Source organism: Cnephaeus nilssonii, assembly GCF_951640355.1.
Source record: "Cnephaeus nilssonii genome assembly, chromosome: 1".
NCBI classification, from domain to species: domain Eukaryota; kingdom Metazoa; phylum Chordata; class Mammalia; order Chiroptera; family Vespertilionidae; genus Cnephaeus; species Cnephaeus nilssonii.
Window position 1 is genome coordinate 78,113,932 of NC_137072.1, and position 20,279 is coordinate 78,134,210.

Here is a 20,279-nt window from a genome sequence, read left to right on the forward strand (position 1 = left end):
TCCCACAAGCTCCCTTCCTACCCTACCCAGTTGGGTGTTTCAGTAACTCCACTAGTTTTACTTCTTTTTCTTCCTCCACCACCCTCAAGAGAGTCAGTCAATTTTGGTTAGAAAGAATTAAGGAACAGGTGACAGGAATAGAAAGGGAAGTGTTTAGATGTCCAACACTTATCTGGGGCCAAGATCTGGGCCAAGATTTGAGAAAGGATTGAAAACAATGAAACATGGGAAGTAGGGTTGGTATTAGTTTTGATAACTTAGGATTTGTTATATTGGAGGTGAACTAATGCCTCACTCTCAATTTATCAGAACCATTGTCATTAAACTACTAGAGGCCCGGTGCACAAAATTCGTGCATGGGGGGGGGGGTTGTCCCTCAGCCCAGCCTCCACCCTCTCCAATCTGGGACCCCTCAAGAGATGTCCGACTACCGGTTTAGGTCCGATCTTGATAGAATCAGGCCTAAATGGGCAGTTGGACATCCCTCTCACGATCCAGGACTGCTGGCTCCCAACTGCTTGCCTGTCGGCCTTCCTGATTGCCCCTAACTGCTTCTGCCTGCCAGCCTGATCACCCCCTAACCACTCCCCTCCCATCCTGATTGATGCCTAACTGCTCCCCTGCCAACCTGATTGCCCCTAATTGCCTTCCCCTGACGGCATAGATAGGATATGCATGCTAGGTATCCTATTGACTGTTTCCTAAGAACATCAGTAAAATTTATGTTACTTATTTTAATTGGATTTAGTTATCAGGGCAAAGAAACTTTTCTTGATTATCCTATCTAATAAAAGAGTAATATGCAAATTGACTGTCACTCCAACACACAAGATGGCTGCCCCCATGTGGTCAAAGATGGCTGCCCCCATGTGGACACAAGATGGCCACCACAAGATGGCCAGAAGGGGAGGGCAGTTGGGAGGGAACAGGTCTGCAAGGGAGGGTAGTTGGGGGTAATCAAGCCTGCAAGGGAGGGCAGTTAGGGGTGACCAGGCCGGCAGAGGAGGGAAGTTGGGGATGACCAAGCCTGCAGGGAAGGGCAGTTGGAGGGACCCAGGGCCTGCAAGGGAGAGCAGTTGGCGGGGACTAGGCCTGCAGGGGAGGGAAGTTATGGGTGACCAGGCCTGAATGGGAGGGCAGTTGGAGGGATCAGGCCTGCAGGGGAGGGCAGTCTGGGGGTACCCAGGCCTACAGGGGAGGGCAGTTGCGGGGAGACCAGACCAGCAGGGGAGAGCAGTTAGGAACGATGAGGCTGGCAAGGGAGGGCAGTTGGGAGTGACCAGGTTGGCAGGGGAGAGCAGTTAGAGGTGACCAGGCAGGCAGGGGAGGGCAGTTAGGGGCAATCGGGCTGGCTGGGGAGCAATTAGGCATCAATCAGGCTGGCAGGGGAGTGGTTAGGGGGTGATCAGGCTGGCAGGCAGAAGCAGTTAGGGGCAATCAGGAAGGCAGGCAGGCGAGCAGTTAGGAACCAGCAGTCCTGGATTGTGAGAGGGATGTCCGACTGCCCGTTTAGGCCCAATCCTGGTAGGGGTCTCAGATTGGAGAGGGTGCAGGCTAGGCTGAGGGACACACCCCCATGCACGAATTTCGTGCACTGGGTCTCTAGTTGAGATATAATTTTCTAATTATGTCTATATTCCTTTTTAATTGTAATTGTATTGTTAAAATATAAAATATGTCATCTAAATCCATGTATTTTAAATAAAAAAACAAAGTAAACAAATCTAATCTTACTGCTGAGTTAAAGTACTAAAAGTCTGCTTTGATTTTGTTTTCAAAAAAGTGGTCCTACTTACAAAATATACTTTCTGATCATATTCTGCTTCAAACCATGGTGTCTAAAATTATATCCAGAATAATGATATTACATTTAACTTCAGTGATGTCATAATCACATCATTTTGGACGTCATCCTATGTCTATGTGAAAAAGTTCTGTCTAAGGTAACGATACTTTTTCGTTTTTCTAGAGAACAGCCACATGCAAATCCTAAGCATGTCAGATCTCATAGACTTAGCACCTCCTATTTAGATTAAGTTGTTTGAAATCAAGGGCTAAGTCCCATTTATCATGCAAACCAAAGATCCCTAGATAACTACTGTGCAAACAATTACACTCATTTTTTCTATGATGACAAGGAAATGATCAGTGATTTAGTGATTCTTTCAGATTTCCATTTGGAGAGCAAATATTTTCCCCTCAAGATTTTTTTTTTTAATTACACACTTTTGAGAAGAGATATTAGAGGGAAATCCCAGCCTAGTGTGGGTGAATTGCTTAAACCATGCATACTGACCATTAAGTAGTTTTTATTTGAATGCCTATGATGACATTAACCATAAACTCCATTTTCTGTCTTCTATCAGCAGTTGCAGCATCCAGCGATCAAAGCCAGATTCCTATAATTGCTGTGTCTGTGACAGTGGGAGTCATTTTGTTGGCAGTGGTTATGGGCTTCCTCCTCAGTGGAAGGTAAGTGATGAAGCTGTGATTCTCAACTTTTGCAGCTGATGTCTGCCCTACCTCAATCTGACCATTTGTCTATTAAGCACATCCCAAAGTAAACCAGGCAAGCAACACATTTATCAGTAGACAACCTCAATGTCTGATGTATTTCTTAAGCCTTACCTTGTCCCTGTGAGTGCTAAGTTTTAAGCACACAGTTTATCTTTGTCAGGTATGCTTTCTTCACAAGAATAGTATTAACTTATTGTTTATTTTGCCATTTATAGAACCATATCTTTGATAGAGTTGTTGTTGTTTTTTTAATCTGACATTTGTTTCCTCTCAGAAGTATTTATGGTTGCCTGCTTCAGTTTTAGCATTTGGGATAGACTGTGTCTGTGCCTAGTAGGTTGAGAGGAATGGGACTAATAATTCAAGTTAGCCAGCATTCTGGCCTAACAGGGTGATGGATACAAAGCAGACACTTGGGCAAACAAGTGTTTTGTGAAATAACCAGTCCTTGTAATGCCTGCTTTTATTTTCAGATTCTGAGTGATTTCAACCTGAATACATCAATCATAGTATATATGGATTCAAAGCAAATTTTATTGAATGTTTTGTCAATAGAAACATTAATATTTGTATCATATATATACATATTTTATTTTGAAGAAAAATAAAATAGGTAGATCCCAAATAAAAACTTTCCTAAAATACATATAAATAATTAAATAGACAAATAGAAACATGACTGTACTCTATTCAACAACAAACATATTTAAATGTTTAATCTAGGCCATTGTTAAAAGGGATATTTAGTAATGAGAGCTTTGATTTGAAAATGTTTTGGTGTTAGAATATTATAGAAAACTTGATGAAAGTCTTCATGGAAATACTTAAACCTGCCCATATATGTGAAATGTACTATAAGGCCCCCCCAAAAAGTCAGGAAATCAATATTCATATTGATTTTGTTACTGTTCTAGTCATTTACTTTTGGTCTTCAGCACTTATTCAAGTCATAAATATGCAGAATTAGGCACCTTTCAATACACTATTTTAAAAAGAATTATGACTATATCCATAAATTGCAGTAGTAACAATTTATTTTCATAAACTAGTTACTTCCTTTGAACACCCTTTCTCTTTGTACCTGAAAATTCTGTTTCTTCTAGTTCTTGTCACTTACCAGTAAGAGTGCTCAGGCTTTTCTTAAGAATATATGTAGGAATCCATTGCTTACTTTTAATGTTAATATAACAGCAGTACCTTTTTAGAAAATCTCTGGGAAGCTGTGTGTGTTCTGTGATGTCAGCTAGCCCTTTCCAGGAAGAAAGCTGGGGATCTAGTGCCCACTGATCTCTTCTCTCTAAACCTGGGGAGAATTCTCTACCTTTGTTCCAGATTTCTGGAAGATGAGCTAATTCCACCAGTCTTGTCTTAAAAACTTAGCTTAGATTTTGATCAAATAAGATCACTAAGTTGAGTAAATTGTAATTACTAAGAAAACTACCATGTGATAATGTATCTTTTCTACCCCCAAAGGGTAGATAATTGGGATACTTTTGCAGAGCTCGTTTGTAATATGATTTATTTACTTCTGACTGAGAGGTGAGTTGTTTCTTCCCTTCCAATAACTCCAGAAGCATTACTTATATCTAGGGAATTGGGATCAGAAGAAGGTATTTTGTTTGTTGGGCCCACACTTAGGAGAAATTAGTAAAATAGGAAGAATGAAGCAAGGTCTAGAAGCCAATAAATTTGTGTGCTTGTGGGTTTATTAAAAGACAAATCAAATATAACAAATATTTTATTGTAGTATTCGCACACTATATTTATTTAACCTAAGTAATGTTAATGTAAATTTATTGATGACATACAGGTATATGGATTCTTCTTATCTGTATGTGAATAAGCCACTTTTGTTCATATATATGACTTAAAAGCAATTTGTTTTGTCATATTTATAGCATTACACAAACTATTATTTGGTAACTGAATATAGCTTAGCATACACATACACAGAAATTCCATATGTAATACCTGAGTTTCTTGTATAAGAATAACTAAATTTTAGTATGATTACTAAATTTTAGTATGATTACATCTACACCAAAGACACAAAATTAAATTTTCAGCATAACTAAGTCCAAGATGTGGTAAGGTAAAATGTTAGATGCATTGTCTTACAGAAATATATTACTTTTTAAAAACAAAAGCCTTATGAATTTATGGTTTGTTGACTCATATGAATTTTTTTATTAATTTCAGCTTATGATGTTGAAATTAGGAATTTGCAGTTTAAAGGAAAACAAGTTTACCAAAAACCAATCTGAGATTTATATTTTTCTACCAGCAAATTTTTTGAATGAAAGTTTTATTCATTTTGTTGAATGCATATTCTTGAATTTCAGGGCAGATTGGTTACATGCTAGAAACATCTTTGGCCATTGTATTTTACTTATCATAGACAAGTAATTTTGTTTGTATTGTATAAATATGCTTATTCAAAAGCTAAATGATAAAATTCTTGACAGACTTTTCCCTTTTCATCCAAGGCAATGAATTTCATAATTTTTGCCTGGACTAAGAAAATCTTACCTATCTTGTAGTATCTTGAATTAATTCAGCAAATATTTGTCAAACAAAAGAAAGAAAAAGAAAAACTAAATGAAGAATGTTCCCTAAACCTAAAAAAAAAAATTGGAAAATTATCTTTGAATACTAGCAGTTTATTGGAAAAAAAGTTTGTTGTAGGAATGGTCTAAAGACATTGAATTTTATGTGTCTCCCTCCTCTCTGTGCCAAAATGTGATTGATAAAAGCACACACACACACCCACACACACAACAGCATTTGAACAATTCTCTCACTTAGAACTTACTCTCTTATCACTTCTAATCTCTTGAATATTTTGTAAACCAGATATTTGCTCCTAGGTAAAATGGCTTTTAATTGCAAATTATTTGACTCTTCAGTGAAGATATGGATAAATCAGTTTTGATATATTGCAAAAATATGAATATCACTTTTATGTAATATTTATCCACAATTTATATTATCATTTGGGCTCAGGAGAAAATATATCTTAAAGATCCATATTCACTGACAATTTGTATTTTTATTCAGACCAAAGAAAAAAATTGAGGATTATAACACACTGAATACTATGGCACTAATCTATTTCAAAAAGGAAAAAAACAAAACTCTTTTATTCTAAAATACATTGAAAGAGCTGGCGGGGTAAATGGGGGGAAAAAGGGGGTTATATCTAATATTTTCAATAATAAAGAATTATTACAAAAATAAAATACATTGAAAGATGAAAAATAAATCAAGTACAGAGACTTTATAAACTTCTTAGGATAAAACTGATTATGTAGAAACATTCTGGAGTCTTCTTACCTAGATATGGTTTTACATAATACAGACAAGCATTACTCTTACAAAGGAAAAGGTCTTATTTTAAAAATAATAAAGAATTATAACATTTTATGAATCTATCAATTTTAGAATTTGTGTGATTTTTCTGTTTAAAGGTGCTAAATATTCCATAGAGCATTGATTTTCAACTAGTGTGCCACAGTGCCTCAATAACTTTTAAAATATGCAATACCTGACTATTTAGTCAGGGACATTGACCTCTTTGCCTTTAGATTGTCAAATAAAATTTTAAAAAATGACAACAGCCAACACAACAATAACCGTCTAGTTTGAATGAATCATAATGATATATATTTTTGTCAGCAAGGCAAAAAAAAAATGTGTTTTTTGGTGTGCTGTAGAATTTTAGTAATTCGTTTATGTGTGCCCTGAAATGAAAAAGGTTGAAAATTACTGCCATAGAGCATTTTCCAGAGGGTTCAGACTCTCCTTTTTACTTTCCTTCTTATTAATTTTACATGGTATTTTCCTAGAACAACCGAACAATTGACATGGCCTCAGCAAGCTATGAGCTAATTACTCTGGGGTGGATAGAGATGAAACTTCCTGATATGCACAGCATGTTGTAATTGTTTTTTAATCTTTCTCTTTTATTGGCAAAGACATTGCACATTGATAACTTTCTTATTATAGCCTAATTTTGTGGCTTTTTTTTCTGTTATATACTGTTTTATAGGTACAAATTGTTTAATCAATCAGGCTTTTACCAGAGATTGACATTTTCACCATCTTCCAGTTTATGTTTGAAAAAGTCTATTACTGTGTCCTTCCCCTTTTTTTTTCTTTCCATTGAAAATGATCACTGATATTATTTAGTTGGCATTTTTTCCCATTTTATATGGGGGCTTCATTTTGGAAATAGATTACTGGACACTTCTTAGATATAAAGCTTAAATTATCAGGATTTTTCGGTATAGAAAATATAAAGAAAACCTCTTTCAGTAGACAGAAACTTTATTTTTTTAACTTGGCTTACCATAATCATCCTGAGATTAAAGAATACATTTTTAATACCTGTTTCTGATCCCTCATTTACTATATCTTCACAAATTTAATTAAATACTAAGGAAATATCAGACTTTACTTTTCTATTTCAATTAATTCCACATGTACTCTCAGTGGTTAAAGATACACACACTTTACACACATACATGCCACACATATTTACATATGTTTTGCATATAAACACAAGAAAGGTAAAGCTGTTTGCCAGTTTTAAAATTGGAAACCAAAAAAAAAAAAAAACACACACAACTATAATTCCTGAAGAGATGGAAAGATCCCCTGAAGCTGTTTGGCCTTGGGTATGATTTTAAGGCTATTTATATATGACTTTCATGCTATGATGTTCCTGAGGTGATAACTTTGGTTTTAGCAGTGGTTTAATACCTGTAAAAAACAGATGAACTATTTTCTGGGCAAAAGATCTTCTCTTGTTTATCCTGATCATATTAAAATACTGTGACTTGACATACAACTACTAAACTCTATTTCCCTTTGTCTTACATGAAACAATTGAAATCAATCCTTTGAAATGTCCCTTAGTTTTCTGAGGCAAAACATTTTCACATTCACAGGTCAATGGATATTATACTTGGAGGCTAACCTATCAAACTTAAGATACTGAGGCCGTATCAGAAGTCTAGAGAAAAAAAAATCTATTTGTATAAAATGCTGCATTAGGTATTTTTATTATTGAGAATGATATTTAAATTTAACCTTTGCAGTTTTTTCAAGTCTCTTAACGTACAACAGGTTGTAAATTACAGAGTCCAGTCTCCCCAATCATCCATTGCAAACATTAAGCATCATCTGCATATCAAACACTAAGATAGGTCCCAGTCACATGATATAAGAAAACAATGTCTTTTTTTCAAATCGTTTCTATATTAATTTAGTAGTCTAACAAATGGACAGAATTTTATAAACTTAATTACAGTAGCTATGGATAAAAAGAGGAGTTTAAATTAGAATCACTTCCTTCATTGTTACACATTTCCTTGGACTAAAATGGTAGTCTGATTCATTAACTCAAGAAATACATGAGTTCTTATTATGTGTCTGTCACTGTTCTTATTGCTTGATGGAAAAATCTACTAGACTTTTAACTTTTCTTTAAGTTTATTTGGAGCCACATAACATAATTATGCTAGCATTTTGAATGCAATTATTTAATTCCCACAAGTGCCAGAGTTCTGCCTACATTTGATATCAAAGCATACATTCTTAAGTGAATACTTTTTAAAGATTGAAGTATTCTAAAACCTTCAGAGAAGCCCCTTTGCCTAATGGAAGTAATACAATAATAATATTGGTAATACCAAGTATAACATTCTCTAGCATGAGTTACATAATACCTTCTATGAGGCACTCTTCCAGGAGTTTTGCATGTGATAACTGACAACACTATAAGTACTACTTCTGTCTCCAATTTATACTTGATAAAAGTATCTTCTTGCTGTTTCTTGAACACTGTAAAAATAGTCCAGTCTTAAGGCTTTTGCAGTGGCTCCACTTGCTACCTAACACTCTCTTGCCCCCGAGAACCACATGGCTTCTTCTTTCTTTCATCTCTGTTCATTCTCAACCTCTCAACTGAACTTACTATGATGACCCGTGATTCCTTCTGCGGCTCATCAGACCCCCTCACTCCGATTTGTGTCTTTATAATGCTTGTCACCATTATACACCATAACACCGATCGCCATTATATAGCTGTATGTTTTTATTCTGTTGGTTTTTTTATGTGTGTTGACCCTACTAGAATATAAGGTCCATGATGGCAGGGCTTTTCATCTCTGGGCTTTTATTCCCTCTGGGACATTGTTGGAGCATGAGTATGGTATACAGTTAGTTAGTGAAGGCCTGAGGGTTGAAATCAACTCTGACTTTAGGACCCTTCTCTTCATTAAAAACTTCCCAATGGGTGGCTTATTCTTATTCAGCTGTGTGATTTGGATGAAACTCTGAACTCTTATGTGCCAAGTTGCTGATTCTCTGCAGCTAAAATTATTGGTACTAACATTTAAAAACTTTCCAAACTTACCAGTAATATGAATAAAATACCTCTTAGAAATTAATGTCAGTAAGTAAAATATAGTAAGCAAGAAATACATTGGATTTTCATGAGTTCTCCCTCTGTTTTTACACATAAAAATTGTACCTGGTAAATTGTATTTATTCTATAATCACACACATCAAATGTCACCAACTCCATGACCATTCCTGATTTTGTCAAAGCTAATTTCACTTTAAAAAAATGTATTTTTATTGATTTCAGAGAGGAATGGAGAGAGAGATAGAAACATCAATGATGAGAATCATCCATTGGCTGCCTCCTGCACACCCCCTACTGGGGATTGTGCCTGCAACCCAGGCATGTGCCCTTGGCCAGAATCGAACCTGGGACCCTTCAGTCCACAGGCTGACACTTTATCCACTAAGCCAAACCATCTAGGGCAAAGCTAATTTTACTTTAGCACTCTATCAAAACATTTTATTCCCAATTGAAAAAGTTTTAGGTCTTTATTTTATATATGTCTCCCCTGATAAGTATGTGCTCATCAGATTATAGGATAAGTTCTCAGTAAATATCCAATGACTGTATAAACGTAATAGTGAAGCTAGAGTTCAGGACTCTTTTAAAATATGCTTCAAACTACTTTTCCAGCATGATAATTATATGTTTTTGACATGGACTCTGTTGGTTGCATAGGACAGATGCCAAATTTAAATTCTCTTAATCCAAAAGAGAGTTATAGATCATATAGATGAAACATTGCAGAGGCTTTAAAAATATCCAAAGGACAGGCACTTACAGACTCAGGTGGTAAAATAGTGTCTGCTATGTAATTGGAAACACATGATTCAACAATGCTCTGGCATAAATATAGTATTTAATGCCACTAATCAAAATGGGGTTATTTAGGTAGACCCTGGGACACTTTGATATTGACAGGTAACATGAGGGAGAAAGATCAGCAAGAGGAGACTGAGAAGAACTGGCCCATGAGGTAGCAGGAAAGCAGACAATTGTTGCATCTCTGAAGGGGGAAAGGTCACTGTGTTGAACCCAGCTCACTAGTGTAGAGCTCTTGCCCTTCACTCTCAGAGCTCACATGGCACAGGCTCCGACAGAAGCCAGATATGCAGCTGCACAGATTAAATCGATCATTAGCACTGGGACCTTAACTCAGCAGAGGATGGAGAAATTGCACTGCATGACGCAGCACAGTCGGAGCTCACGCTTGACCCCAGAGATAGGGTCAGTCTCAGATGGTCCACATGAACTGAGAATGAGGAAAGGGTATCTCACTCTGTCTTTTTCTTTCAACTGTCAATATTAAGCCTTACCCACATGTCAAAACCCACATCAACCATTCTTCCTATCATAAAATCTTCCCTATTCCCTTAGCCAAAGCATTCTATCTGGCAACTGAAATCTCAGAACAATATATCAGTATTTTTCATGGGATTTAACACTTTCAACCACAACTTAAATAGCACATTGAGTAACTATCTTCACTTTTCTGCCACCGTTAAGTACTTAGCGGACAAAGACTTCTGTGGCTCTCCCAGAAAACCTAATTGAATGAATATTTCATAAATTATTGAAATATTGATAAACGGTGCATCAATCAACTATTTCATGTGCTTTGTCTCATTTTTCTCTATTAATGTCAATAATTTTGGAAAAGGAAAATGTCAGTAAACTCTAATATAAGCCTAATTGAATACCTAACCTTATAAATCTGCTTTCTTCCTGAAAAATGAACATTTTGGTGCAATCACAAAATAAATGCAATGATTTCAAAGATGTATTACATAAGAGTTAAGAAATCTTCACCAGCTTATATCATTTATTTGACATCTGGACTTGCTAATGCCAGTGTGATGATGCACCTGGTGATCTCAAGCAGCATTGCCTTTTATAAATAATAATGTATTTCAACATATTTGTATTCCTCTCCTGATTCTCTTCAAGTTAGGAACATCATGGATAGGTTGATATATTTGGCATCTCCAATGTAACTAAGATTATTTAGTTTCAAAACTTGATAGGTTTTGATAAAAAATACTATATGAGCATATTTTACTGTAATACTCTTTTATTTTAAAATAATTATAGACAAATATTTGTAATCACAAGAGCAATCACTGGTTTTAGAAAAGAGCTCATCAAAAGCTATTCTCAGTGGTTTATGAATTAGCAATAGATGTGATTTTATAATACTGTAATAAATCCAGGCGTGTGTATTGATTTACTATCTGAGAGTTGTTATCCCATCAATTTTCTCATGATTGCATGCTTTTTTCTTCAAAGGCCCTGAATCAAAGATAATTAGTGAGCAGTTCATAATTTATTAATAACTGACAAATGGGGATCAGGGCGGAACAGTGCCAGGAAGAATAGGAGCATTGCAACAACTAATTGCTCACTGTGGGAAGTAAACCATCCTAGGAAACTGAACCCGAGAGGGTTCTTGGCTCAATTACTCAACATTATTGACTATCCCACCTGTGACTTCTCACAGATCAAACACTCAGGGAGTTATATGGAGGCAAATATTTGGAAGGAAAAACTCTATGGCAATGGAAACACGTTAATATCATTGATTTGCAAAGCTGAAAATTATTTGAGCAAATAATCTAGGGACTCTCAGATTTCAAGTGTTAATCACAGAGCAGGTAAAAAACACAAGAGCAAAATATGTTTTTTGTGTGAAGCCCCATTTCTTTAAGAATGTGATCCCCATCTGAAAGTCAGAGCAGCGGGCTAGCGTGCCACAAGATGCTGTGCTGTGAAGAAAGACCCTGCTAGGTTTCTGGGAATCTTACCAGGACTCTCAGAGACCACAATAGCATGGGCTCTCACAGAAACTTGATACCCAGCTCTACAGAGAAAATCAATAGCATCACCCTATGCCAAAGGGTAGAACTCTATTCAACAAAAAATCAGTTTCCTGAGTCATGACTGGGAATATACTCATTGCTGAGAAATGAAACAAATGGACAAAATTGTTGTAGGTCTCCACCTTCAGCATACTAAATACTGTGTATATAGATATTCTTTTATCTATACTGCTTCTGAGCTCTCAAATCTATTCTTCTAATCTAGTTTGTACCAAGATCATATCCATTCAAATGTTATAATTTAAAAATATTAAAATATTTTAAATTTTTAAAATAATTAAAAATATTTTAAATTCCTATTGGGAAAACATATATGGTTACAATTACAAATCCTATATAATAAAAGGGTAATATGCAAATCAACCCAACGGTGGAACGACCGGTTGCTATGATGCACACTGACCACCAGGGGCCAGACACACAATGCAGGAGCTATCCCTAGTGGTCAGTGTGCTCCCACAGGGGGAGCGTTACTCAGCCACATGCCAGGCTGATGGCTGGCGAGTGCAGCAGCCCGCCTTTGCGGAAGCGCTAAGGCAATGCTAAGGCAGTGCTAAGGATGTCTGACTGTGGCTTAGGGAGTGGGCCTAAGCCATCAGTCAGACATTGCCCATGGGCTTCCAGACTGCGAAAGGGCTCAGGCCGGGCTGAGGGACCCCTTCCCCACTGAGTGCACGACTGTCGTGCACTGGGCCTCTAGTATTTTATATAAACACATATTTATACACCATTATACACTTATACATATACATTTATACACCATTGTTTTATATAAAGCAATTGTAATCATAATAACCACTGTTATGTTATATACAAATATAATGTATTAAGGTAGTTGACATTTATTATCATTATATTTAATTTTAAACACATGACAATTATCATAATGTATGATTTTAATAATACAGACCAACAATAATAGAAAAAATGTACTTACATGGAATTTAAACAGTTTGATGTAAAAATGAACATTTAGCCTCCTTTTAAGGTGTTCTCATAATTCAATTCCCATGATATTTTCTCACAAAATACACATTCTTGTTTGATAATTTTAGTATAGTTCCACAATTACTTTAATTACTTGAGAGTGAAGTAGTTAAATTGAAACATTAGTCATTCTTGTTTCCTACTTTATATAGGTATAATGTTGATAGATGTGATTCAACTTTGGAAAAATATTCAATAGCCATAATGAAGAGAGCTAAATAAATCAGAACATAAATATTTGGCTTATTTATTTGACTAATCTCCTTTTTTTTTGAGCCACTCATGTTTTTAATTAATATTATTCTTTCATCAAGACAAATGAGTATTTAAAATAAATCTTATTTCAGAGTTGTGCTTAAAATATTTTTATTTTTAAGCTGCCAAAATTAGCATGACTTTTTGCTACTTTATCTGCCCTTACTTTTTTCTTTTCCACTTCTCTCAAAATAAATTAAAACCTAACATTGGTAAGCACAGGCAGGTTAGTCATGACAGTCATACACTTCTCTCTAAGAGGGCTTACAGATAGACCTGTGTCAGCTATGAAATGACTGCCAGTCAGAGAAAGTTCAGTGGGAGGAGTTTATGGTAACATTAGGCTTCTAGGAGTGGAGGTAACTGATTGTACAGTAAAGGTGTCTTCCTGTAGCATAAACACATCATTCAGTGTTTTGTATCTCAACAATATTGTTGTGCCAGAACAGAACTAGGATAGTGGACAAGTCCTAATCATTTGGGAAGATTGCTGCACAGGTTGTGGTTTGGCTACCTGGACTGGCTGCTACAGATTTGGGATCAAAGTTCTATATTTTTATTTGGTCTGACCATTGTCCATACGTATATTCAGTCTGCCACTTCATATATTTTACTAAATAACACTACAGGCTTTTTATAAACTTAGTGCTCAATATTTTTTTTTAATTTAAAAGAAAAGAAAACACTTTAAGGAGTGCAGCCATAAATACACTGTGAATTTCTTTTATTAAGTGATCAGGTGAATAACTAGTTCAAATCAGTGTCATCTTGAATATTATTGATTTATGATAAAATGTAATTTTGCTGTTAGGGGATAGAAATTATTTAAGAAGGATTTTGATTTATCAAATAAGTTAACAAAACAATGTCATTACAACGTTAGAGGAGGAAAGGGGGAGATAAGAAAACATAATAATAGAGAAAGTGAAATTGAGATTAGGTGAAAATAAAAATTCTGCATTTTTGGTGATTTGCCAGTTTTTGAAGTCAGATATCAGTTTAAAGTTTGCTGGCTGCCCTGCCTATAATAGGTATAATGTCCTATTTCTTATTTGCTACTTGAGGAGAAAGTTGCATTTTCCAATATATCTATATTGGATAAGATAATGTAGACCAAATACATTAAAATGCATTAGTGTTCTATTAACCATATCTAACTTACAGCTTACATTTATTTACATATATTATATGCACATCTAAATACAGTATATGAACACGTGTATATACTAATATAGTACTGACATTTAAGTATTTAAATTTGAGTGATAAAAATTAAATCATGCATATAAAGGTGAAACGATTTAATTTTCCTGCTCAAAATATCACACTGGAGCTGCTTTTTGCAAAAATACTTGTGAATCATGTAACCCCTCTTTTGTTACGGGCTCACTACAGTATATTTTTCTGACCTTGGTGACAGGTAGAGTTTGCTTTTATGATGGAATTTGACCCTTTGATATGCTTTCTGATAGTTTAACATGGACAGTCTAATAGTGATTCAGTCATGCAACCAGATAATTTTAATGTTACACCATTAGCGCTATATTTTTGACAAATTGGTGCAAGAATAAAATATAAAGTATGCTTATCTGTGCCTTAGTGAGTTCAGAAATATTGTTACAGAGATGGTAGATTTAAACTGGACCTGGAAAATTAATTTTACAAGTTGGTGGAGAGTATATATGAGAAAGGCATGTAGGCATGGAGGCACATGCATGTCCAATTTACTGTGACTCCATAGACCTGTCTGAAATGCCTTACACAACCTTTGCCTGTGACTCAGCCCCATTTCTTCCTGCTTCATTAATAGTATGAGCTTTGTCTTATATAAATATGATAAATATATATGTACATTTATATATATATGTGTGTGTGTATATATATATGTGTGTATATATATATATATATATATATATATATATATATATATATATATATATTCTATACTCTAGCTCAAAGAGAAAACCTTGTATGTCAAAATATCCATCACTTCTTGAAGGTTCTCCTGACCCATCTGTGGCAAAACTAAGCTTTGCTTTCATATAAACTTATATAGTAAGTCTGTAGTTCAATAGCTCAGATAATTTTACAGTTTTGTTATTTTGTTTGAGATATTAGGATTCCCAGATAATCCAAGTAGCTGGTACTGAAATATAGAAGGATAAAAATTCTGCCATTTAGCATTAAACTTGCAATGAAAAGAAACCTGTATAAATAAATGTTAGGAAAAAAAATCTTGTCATTTAAAAGATAGAGGCTAGGATGAAATTTACACTCACTTAACAAACCAGTCTTCATTTGTAGATAATATTAAAATACCATTGTAAACAAATTGTAGGAGAATTATTTAAAATACTTACTAAAGAACAAATTGTTTTAAGCACCTACAGGAACTTGCGAAGCTTTTATTAACATGCAGACTATTACAAATGCAAACTGTTCTCTTTTATTCATTAAGTAAATTCTCCTAAGACTATTTTAAGACACATCACTCACTTCAAGTATTTATTGAGTACCCATTGGATCAGTGGTTCTCAACCTGGAGGAAACTTAGGATCAACTAACAGCTTTTGAAAAATAATGATGCTGGGTCCCATAACCAAGATGTTCTGACTTACTTATTCTGGGCCGTGGTTTTTCTTCCTGTGTGGTTTGTTTGTTGTTGTTTTAATCTCCCTGGTTGACTTTAATCTGTATACAGGTTTAGAATCTTTGCATAGTGGGAGTAGAAAGCTGTTTTTAGTATATATGATTTCTCATTCTTAAAGCATAGCACAGATTCTCAGTACATGTTTGCTAATAATGAGAATGATTTTGTCTACAACTGCAGCACAAAGTTTTTAAAGGGTGGTTAATATGTGATGAAATTTACTCTGATTTTCCAAATATACGTGAGTAAGCAAACTGAATCTAACATGTTCAATAATATTTGCTAGTTGTATCATGCCTCTACCTATGGTATTCATGGGAGAAGAGCCTGTTTTATAATGACCTCAGGCCCATTAAATTGATTAAGAGAAGTACGGTGAATTATCATTAAAGTATAGTTTGGGAAATAAACCAGTTCAAGTGCAGTCTAAAGAAAACTCACCTCAAGTTCTCTTTCTGCTTTCATTCAGTTTGCTATTTCTAAGTCCTCTAATTGTCTTCAGAGAAAGGAAAAGGAGAGTTGCTGATTCCAACATTTAAGTGAATTAGTTTTTTTTTGTTTGTTTTTGTGATGTTGTACTTAAAACAAAGGAATACTTACACATTGAACACTTAGATTTGTTAGTGTGTTTTTTTTTATTTTAAAACTTGAACTATCCTATCTAATAAAGAGGGAATATGCTAATTGACTGCCACACCCTCAAAGATGGCGGCACCCAGTCCCCTCAGCCCCCCAGCTGCCCAGAGTCACCTGAGGCTCAGGTAACCAGGGCCAGCCGAGGCTTGTGCTGCCAGCAGTAACAGCAGCAGAAGTGTGATGGGGCGTTGCCTTCCCCTGATCACCGGGTGTATGTAATTTATTGTGAATTAATTTATTAAAGTTGCTTAATCGCTAATAAACTATTAACAAAGGAAGAAAGAAATGCCCAGACTATAGTTCTCCAGGAAAACATCTTAAATTTTCAACAGGGGGAGGGAGAGATGAGGCTGAGGGATTGGGTAGGAATAGAAAGAGCTGGAGGATGTGGAAGAAGAAATTGTGCTTCCAGTACAGTATGAGGCAGTAACTGCTGCCCACATCTCACCTCCATAACTTGCTATCAGTGCCGTGTTGGCAAAGCTGTTTCCTCTCACTGAGTCCCAGAATTGTTAGCACTATGATGCATATTATAATAGGACATGTCAGTCTTGAAACAGAAAACAAGGAAAAAGCAAATGAGTTGGAAAGGCCCACTCCTCCTGTGAGCCTTTACTTTACACTTCTGAAACCTTATATGTATGTGTATGTGTCTGTTTGTTTCCACACCAAGCCATTCTCTGCAAACTCAAGTGGGTGTCCCCCAATTCAATTCAGTTCTGTCATTAACTGGAGTTTGCACTATAGGTTTAAGGACTCATCTCAGAAGACTTCTCCCTACTCTAGATACCAATCACAAGTAGCAGGTCCCTTGGTTACCTACAGCTTCTGTTCCACATGGCTATTGTTAACCTAAAAATAGAAGGCTGAAGTGTGAGGCAACAAGCTGTTATTTGAGATCCAAGCAAATAGCTATTCTAGGAACATTATTCAGCCAGAGATCCAAATAGTGTTCCCTTTAGGAGGTGAAGGCAGGGGGGTATTTATGAGAAAAGGAAGGGGAATAATTACATGACTAGAAGGAAGGGATTTCTATAGATACAGATAAGCTAGCATACTGATGTTAATTCTAAAGAATGTCTTTAAATTTCAGTCCCCTAATTATGTCAGCTTCATTATCTTTGCAAACAGTTGTTTAGGATACAGTGATTCTTCAAAACCAGTCCAAAGGTTATTTTGCCCAATTTTAACATTCCAAAGACTGAGGCATAAGATGTACAAGACAGTTCTGGGATGGCAGCTATGCCTCCATTTTAAAGTTGCTCCATTTATATTATTTGTCACAATTCAAATGGGAGTTTCCCTTTACTCCTCTCTTTGAATTCAATCATTTGCTAGTACCGTTATAGAACTCTGGGAACCAAACTCAGGTTTACTGTATTTTATAGCAAATGATATTACAAAGGATAGAGATGAATAAGCAGTTGAGGGGATGCATAGGGAAGAGTCTGTAAGGCTCCCCACTGTGGGAGCTTTCTATCCCTTGATTTGGGATGTGACACCCTCCCGGTACATGAATGACTTCCCCAACCCAGCAACTCTCCAGATCCCTTTTGAGATGTTTATGGAGGTTTCATCATGTAAGCATGATTGATCATTACCTCCTTATCCAGCCCCTCTCCCTTCTCTGGAGAATGATGGGAGAGGCTGAAAATTCCAAGCTTCTAATCCCAACCAGCCTCCATCTGGGAGCCCACCAAGAGTCACCTCATTAGAGCAAAAGACAGTATTACCACCAGGAAATTCCAAGGTATTTAGGAGCTTTGTGTCAGGAACTAGGGTCAAAGAGTAAACGATGGAACAAAAGATTCTCCTACTATCTTATTTGCAATGGTTTTGAAACCGAAATGTGGGGAGTGAGTCCAAGTTTGTTGTCTTGCAAAATTGGAGAATGAAGTCGTGGACAAAAACAGTAGAACCAAAGTTTATGGAGAACATCCATGGGAATTAAAGTCTATTATTCTGTCTGTAGAGTCCCACATGGCCATAAGCCACATAAGTGAAGTCAGGAACCCATTGTGTGCCAGGGAGAAGGGAGAAGGGGAGAGGAAGCAAGTGCCTTTTAATTTAGAGGGTGGAGACAGTCTTGCTAGTTCCCATTGGTCTTTTTAAAGAATTCTGCCTTAGTAACATCCTTAGGATTGGTTACACACCTCACTGCCTTGTGATTGGTTATCTGCATGCTGCCTGTCTTAGCAATATCCATACATTTTAAAGTTCATGCCTCTTGCTCTTGTCCTTCCTACCCCACCCAGTTGGGGTGCCTTAGTAAATCTATCTAGCTGTGTTCCCCAATTTTATCCCCTCCCTCCCGCCCTTTCCCACCATGGTCCTGATTCTTGACTGCCTGGCTTCCTTCTGTTTCCTCAGTTTTAGGAGCTCTGTATCAGGAACTGGGGAAAGACACCAATATATATATATATATATATATATATATATATATATATATATATATATATATATATATATATACTAGAGGCCCAGTGCATGAAAATTCATGCACTGGAGGTGGAGGTCCCTCAGCCCGGCCTGTCCCCTCTCACAGTCTGGGATCCCTCAGGGGTGAGAGGCTACCCGGTGATCAGGGGAAGGTGACACCCTCATCACAACTCTGCTGCTGCCACTGCTGGCAGTGCAAGCCTCGGCCACCCTGATAACCTGAGCTTCAGGTGGCCCTGGGCGGCTAGGCAGCCACCTTCCGAGGCTTGCTGCACCTCAGGCCCACCCTGGACAGCTGGGCAGCCAACATCTGAGATTGCCTGCACCTCAGGCGGCGGCTGGGCAGCCACCATTCAAGGCTTGCCTGTGCCTCAGGCCAGGCCTGGGTGGTTAGGGGGCTGAGGGCGGGTCCAGCTGCACCATGCACCTGCCGCCCCCCCTGGCTGGGCTGAAAGGACTGTGGGACTCTGGTGGGGCTGAGGGGACTGGGCACCACCATCTTGTGGCTATGGGCGCTGCCATCTTTGTGATGGTTTGATGGTCAATTTGCATATTCCGTCTTTATTAGATAGATTATTAGATAGATTATTAGATAGAATATTAGATAGAATATATATATATGTATAGTATTACTTCACATCAAGATGTGCGAGTGCCAGGCTTGAAACTTGATTGGTTAAGACTCAGAGGTCCTCTGATGTTTCAAAATCCATTGACCAGGGATTATTGCTTAGATAGTATAATTTTGATAAAGGACCTTAGGCAACAGCAGGTAGACACCTATAATCATCAGGGAGCAGTAACAAGCTCTAGAGTGAGAAGGAAGCTGAGAGCTAAAAAAGGTTTTAAAAAGTGCTACATGTAACTATATCCTATGCCAATTTGCCTAGACTACAGCTGGGGAATAGTGATTGGATTGTACATACATGTGCTGTAGATGTGGTATTCCCCACAGAGCTATTCAAAAGCACACTTAAAAATTAAATAGAAAGGCCTTCCTAACCATTTTGCATTACCTTCTCTCCTGTGGGTGGGATAATTTTATGCCTTTATGGCACAAGCATGGGAAATAAAGAGTAGAGTTTGGGAAGCACGTATGTGATCATTATGCTTTTATACCTTTTCAAGTTTTTGCAAAAAAATTCTGCAGGGTTTAGCCTGCCTTCATCAGGAAATCAGTACCAAATCTTAAAAGAGTGGCAGTGAATTAAGACACAGATGCAAAAAATATTGCATTATGAGACATTTTAAGAAATGTATAAAACAATCAACATTATCAGTGTTAATTACCAGTGAACAATTTCCTCTGCTTTCTTTTTATTATAAATATGTTACACGTTTAAAATTTTATCATTGTGATAAGTATCATAATTAGAATTGTTTAAATTATTTGTTTTATTTTTTGAAGAGTATAAAATTAAATAACCACAAACAATTTGAAGTGAGAGAAAACTAAAATTGACCCATTGTGTGAATTGATGTAACACTCCCGCATAATGGCTCTTAGAGG

The 20,279-nt window shown here is 36.5% G+C and overlaps 1 protein-coding gene across 9 annotated transcripts in view; it reads left to right on the forward strand.

Annotated features, from left to right (window-relative positions):
• Positions 1-20,279, forward strand: part of EPHA5 (EPH receptor A5) — a gene marked incomplete at both ends in the record, with an annotated part of 329,203 nt that overhangs the window by 248,256 nt on the left and 60,668 nt on the right. For 6 of the 9 annotated variants that reach the window (XM_079777090.1, XM_079777092.1, XM_079777094.1 and 3 more), the window contains one exon: positions 2,367-2,472. In XM_079777090.1, coding sequence (XP_079633216.1) covers positions 2,367-2,472 — 106 coding nt within the window. The remainder of the gene's footprint in view (positions 1-2,366; positions 2,473-20,279) is intronic. The other 3 variants (XM_079777091.1, XM_079777093.1, XM_079777098.1) reach the window with 1 other exon arrangement.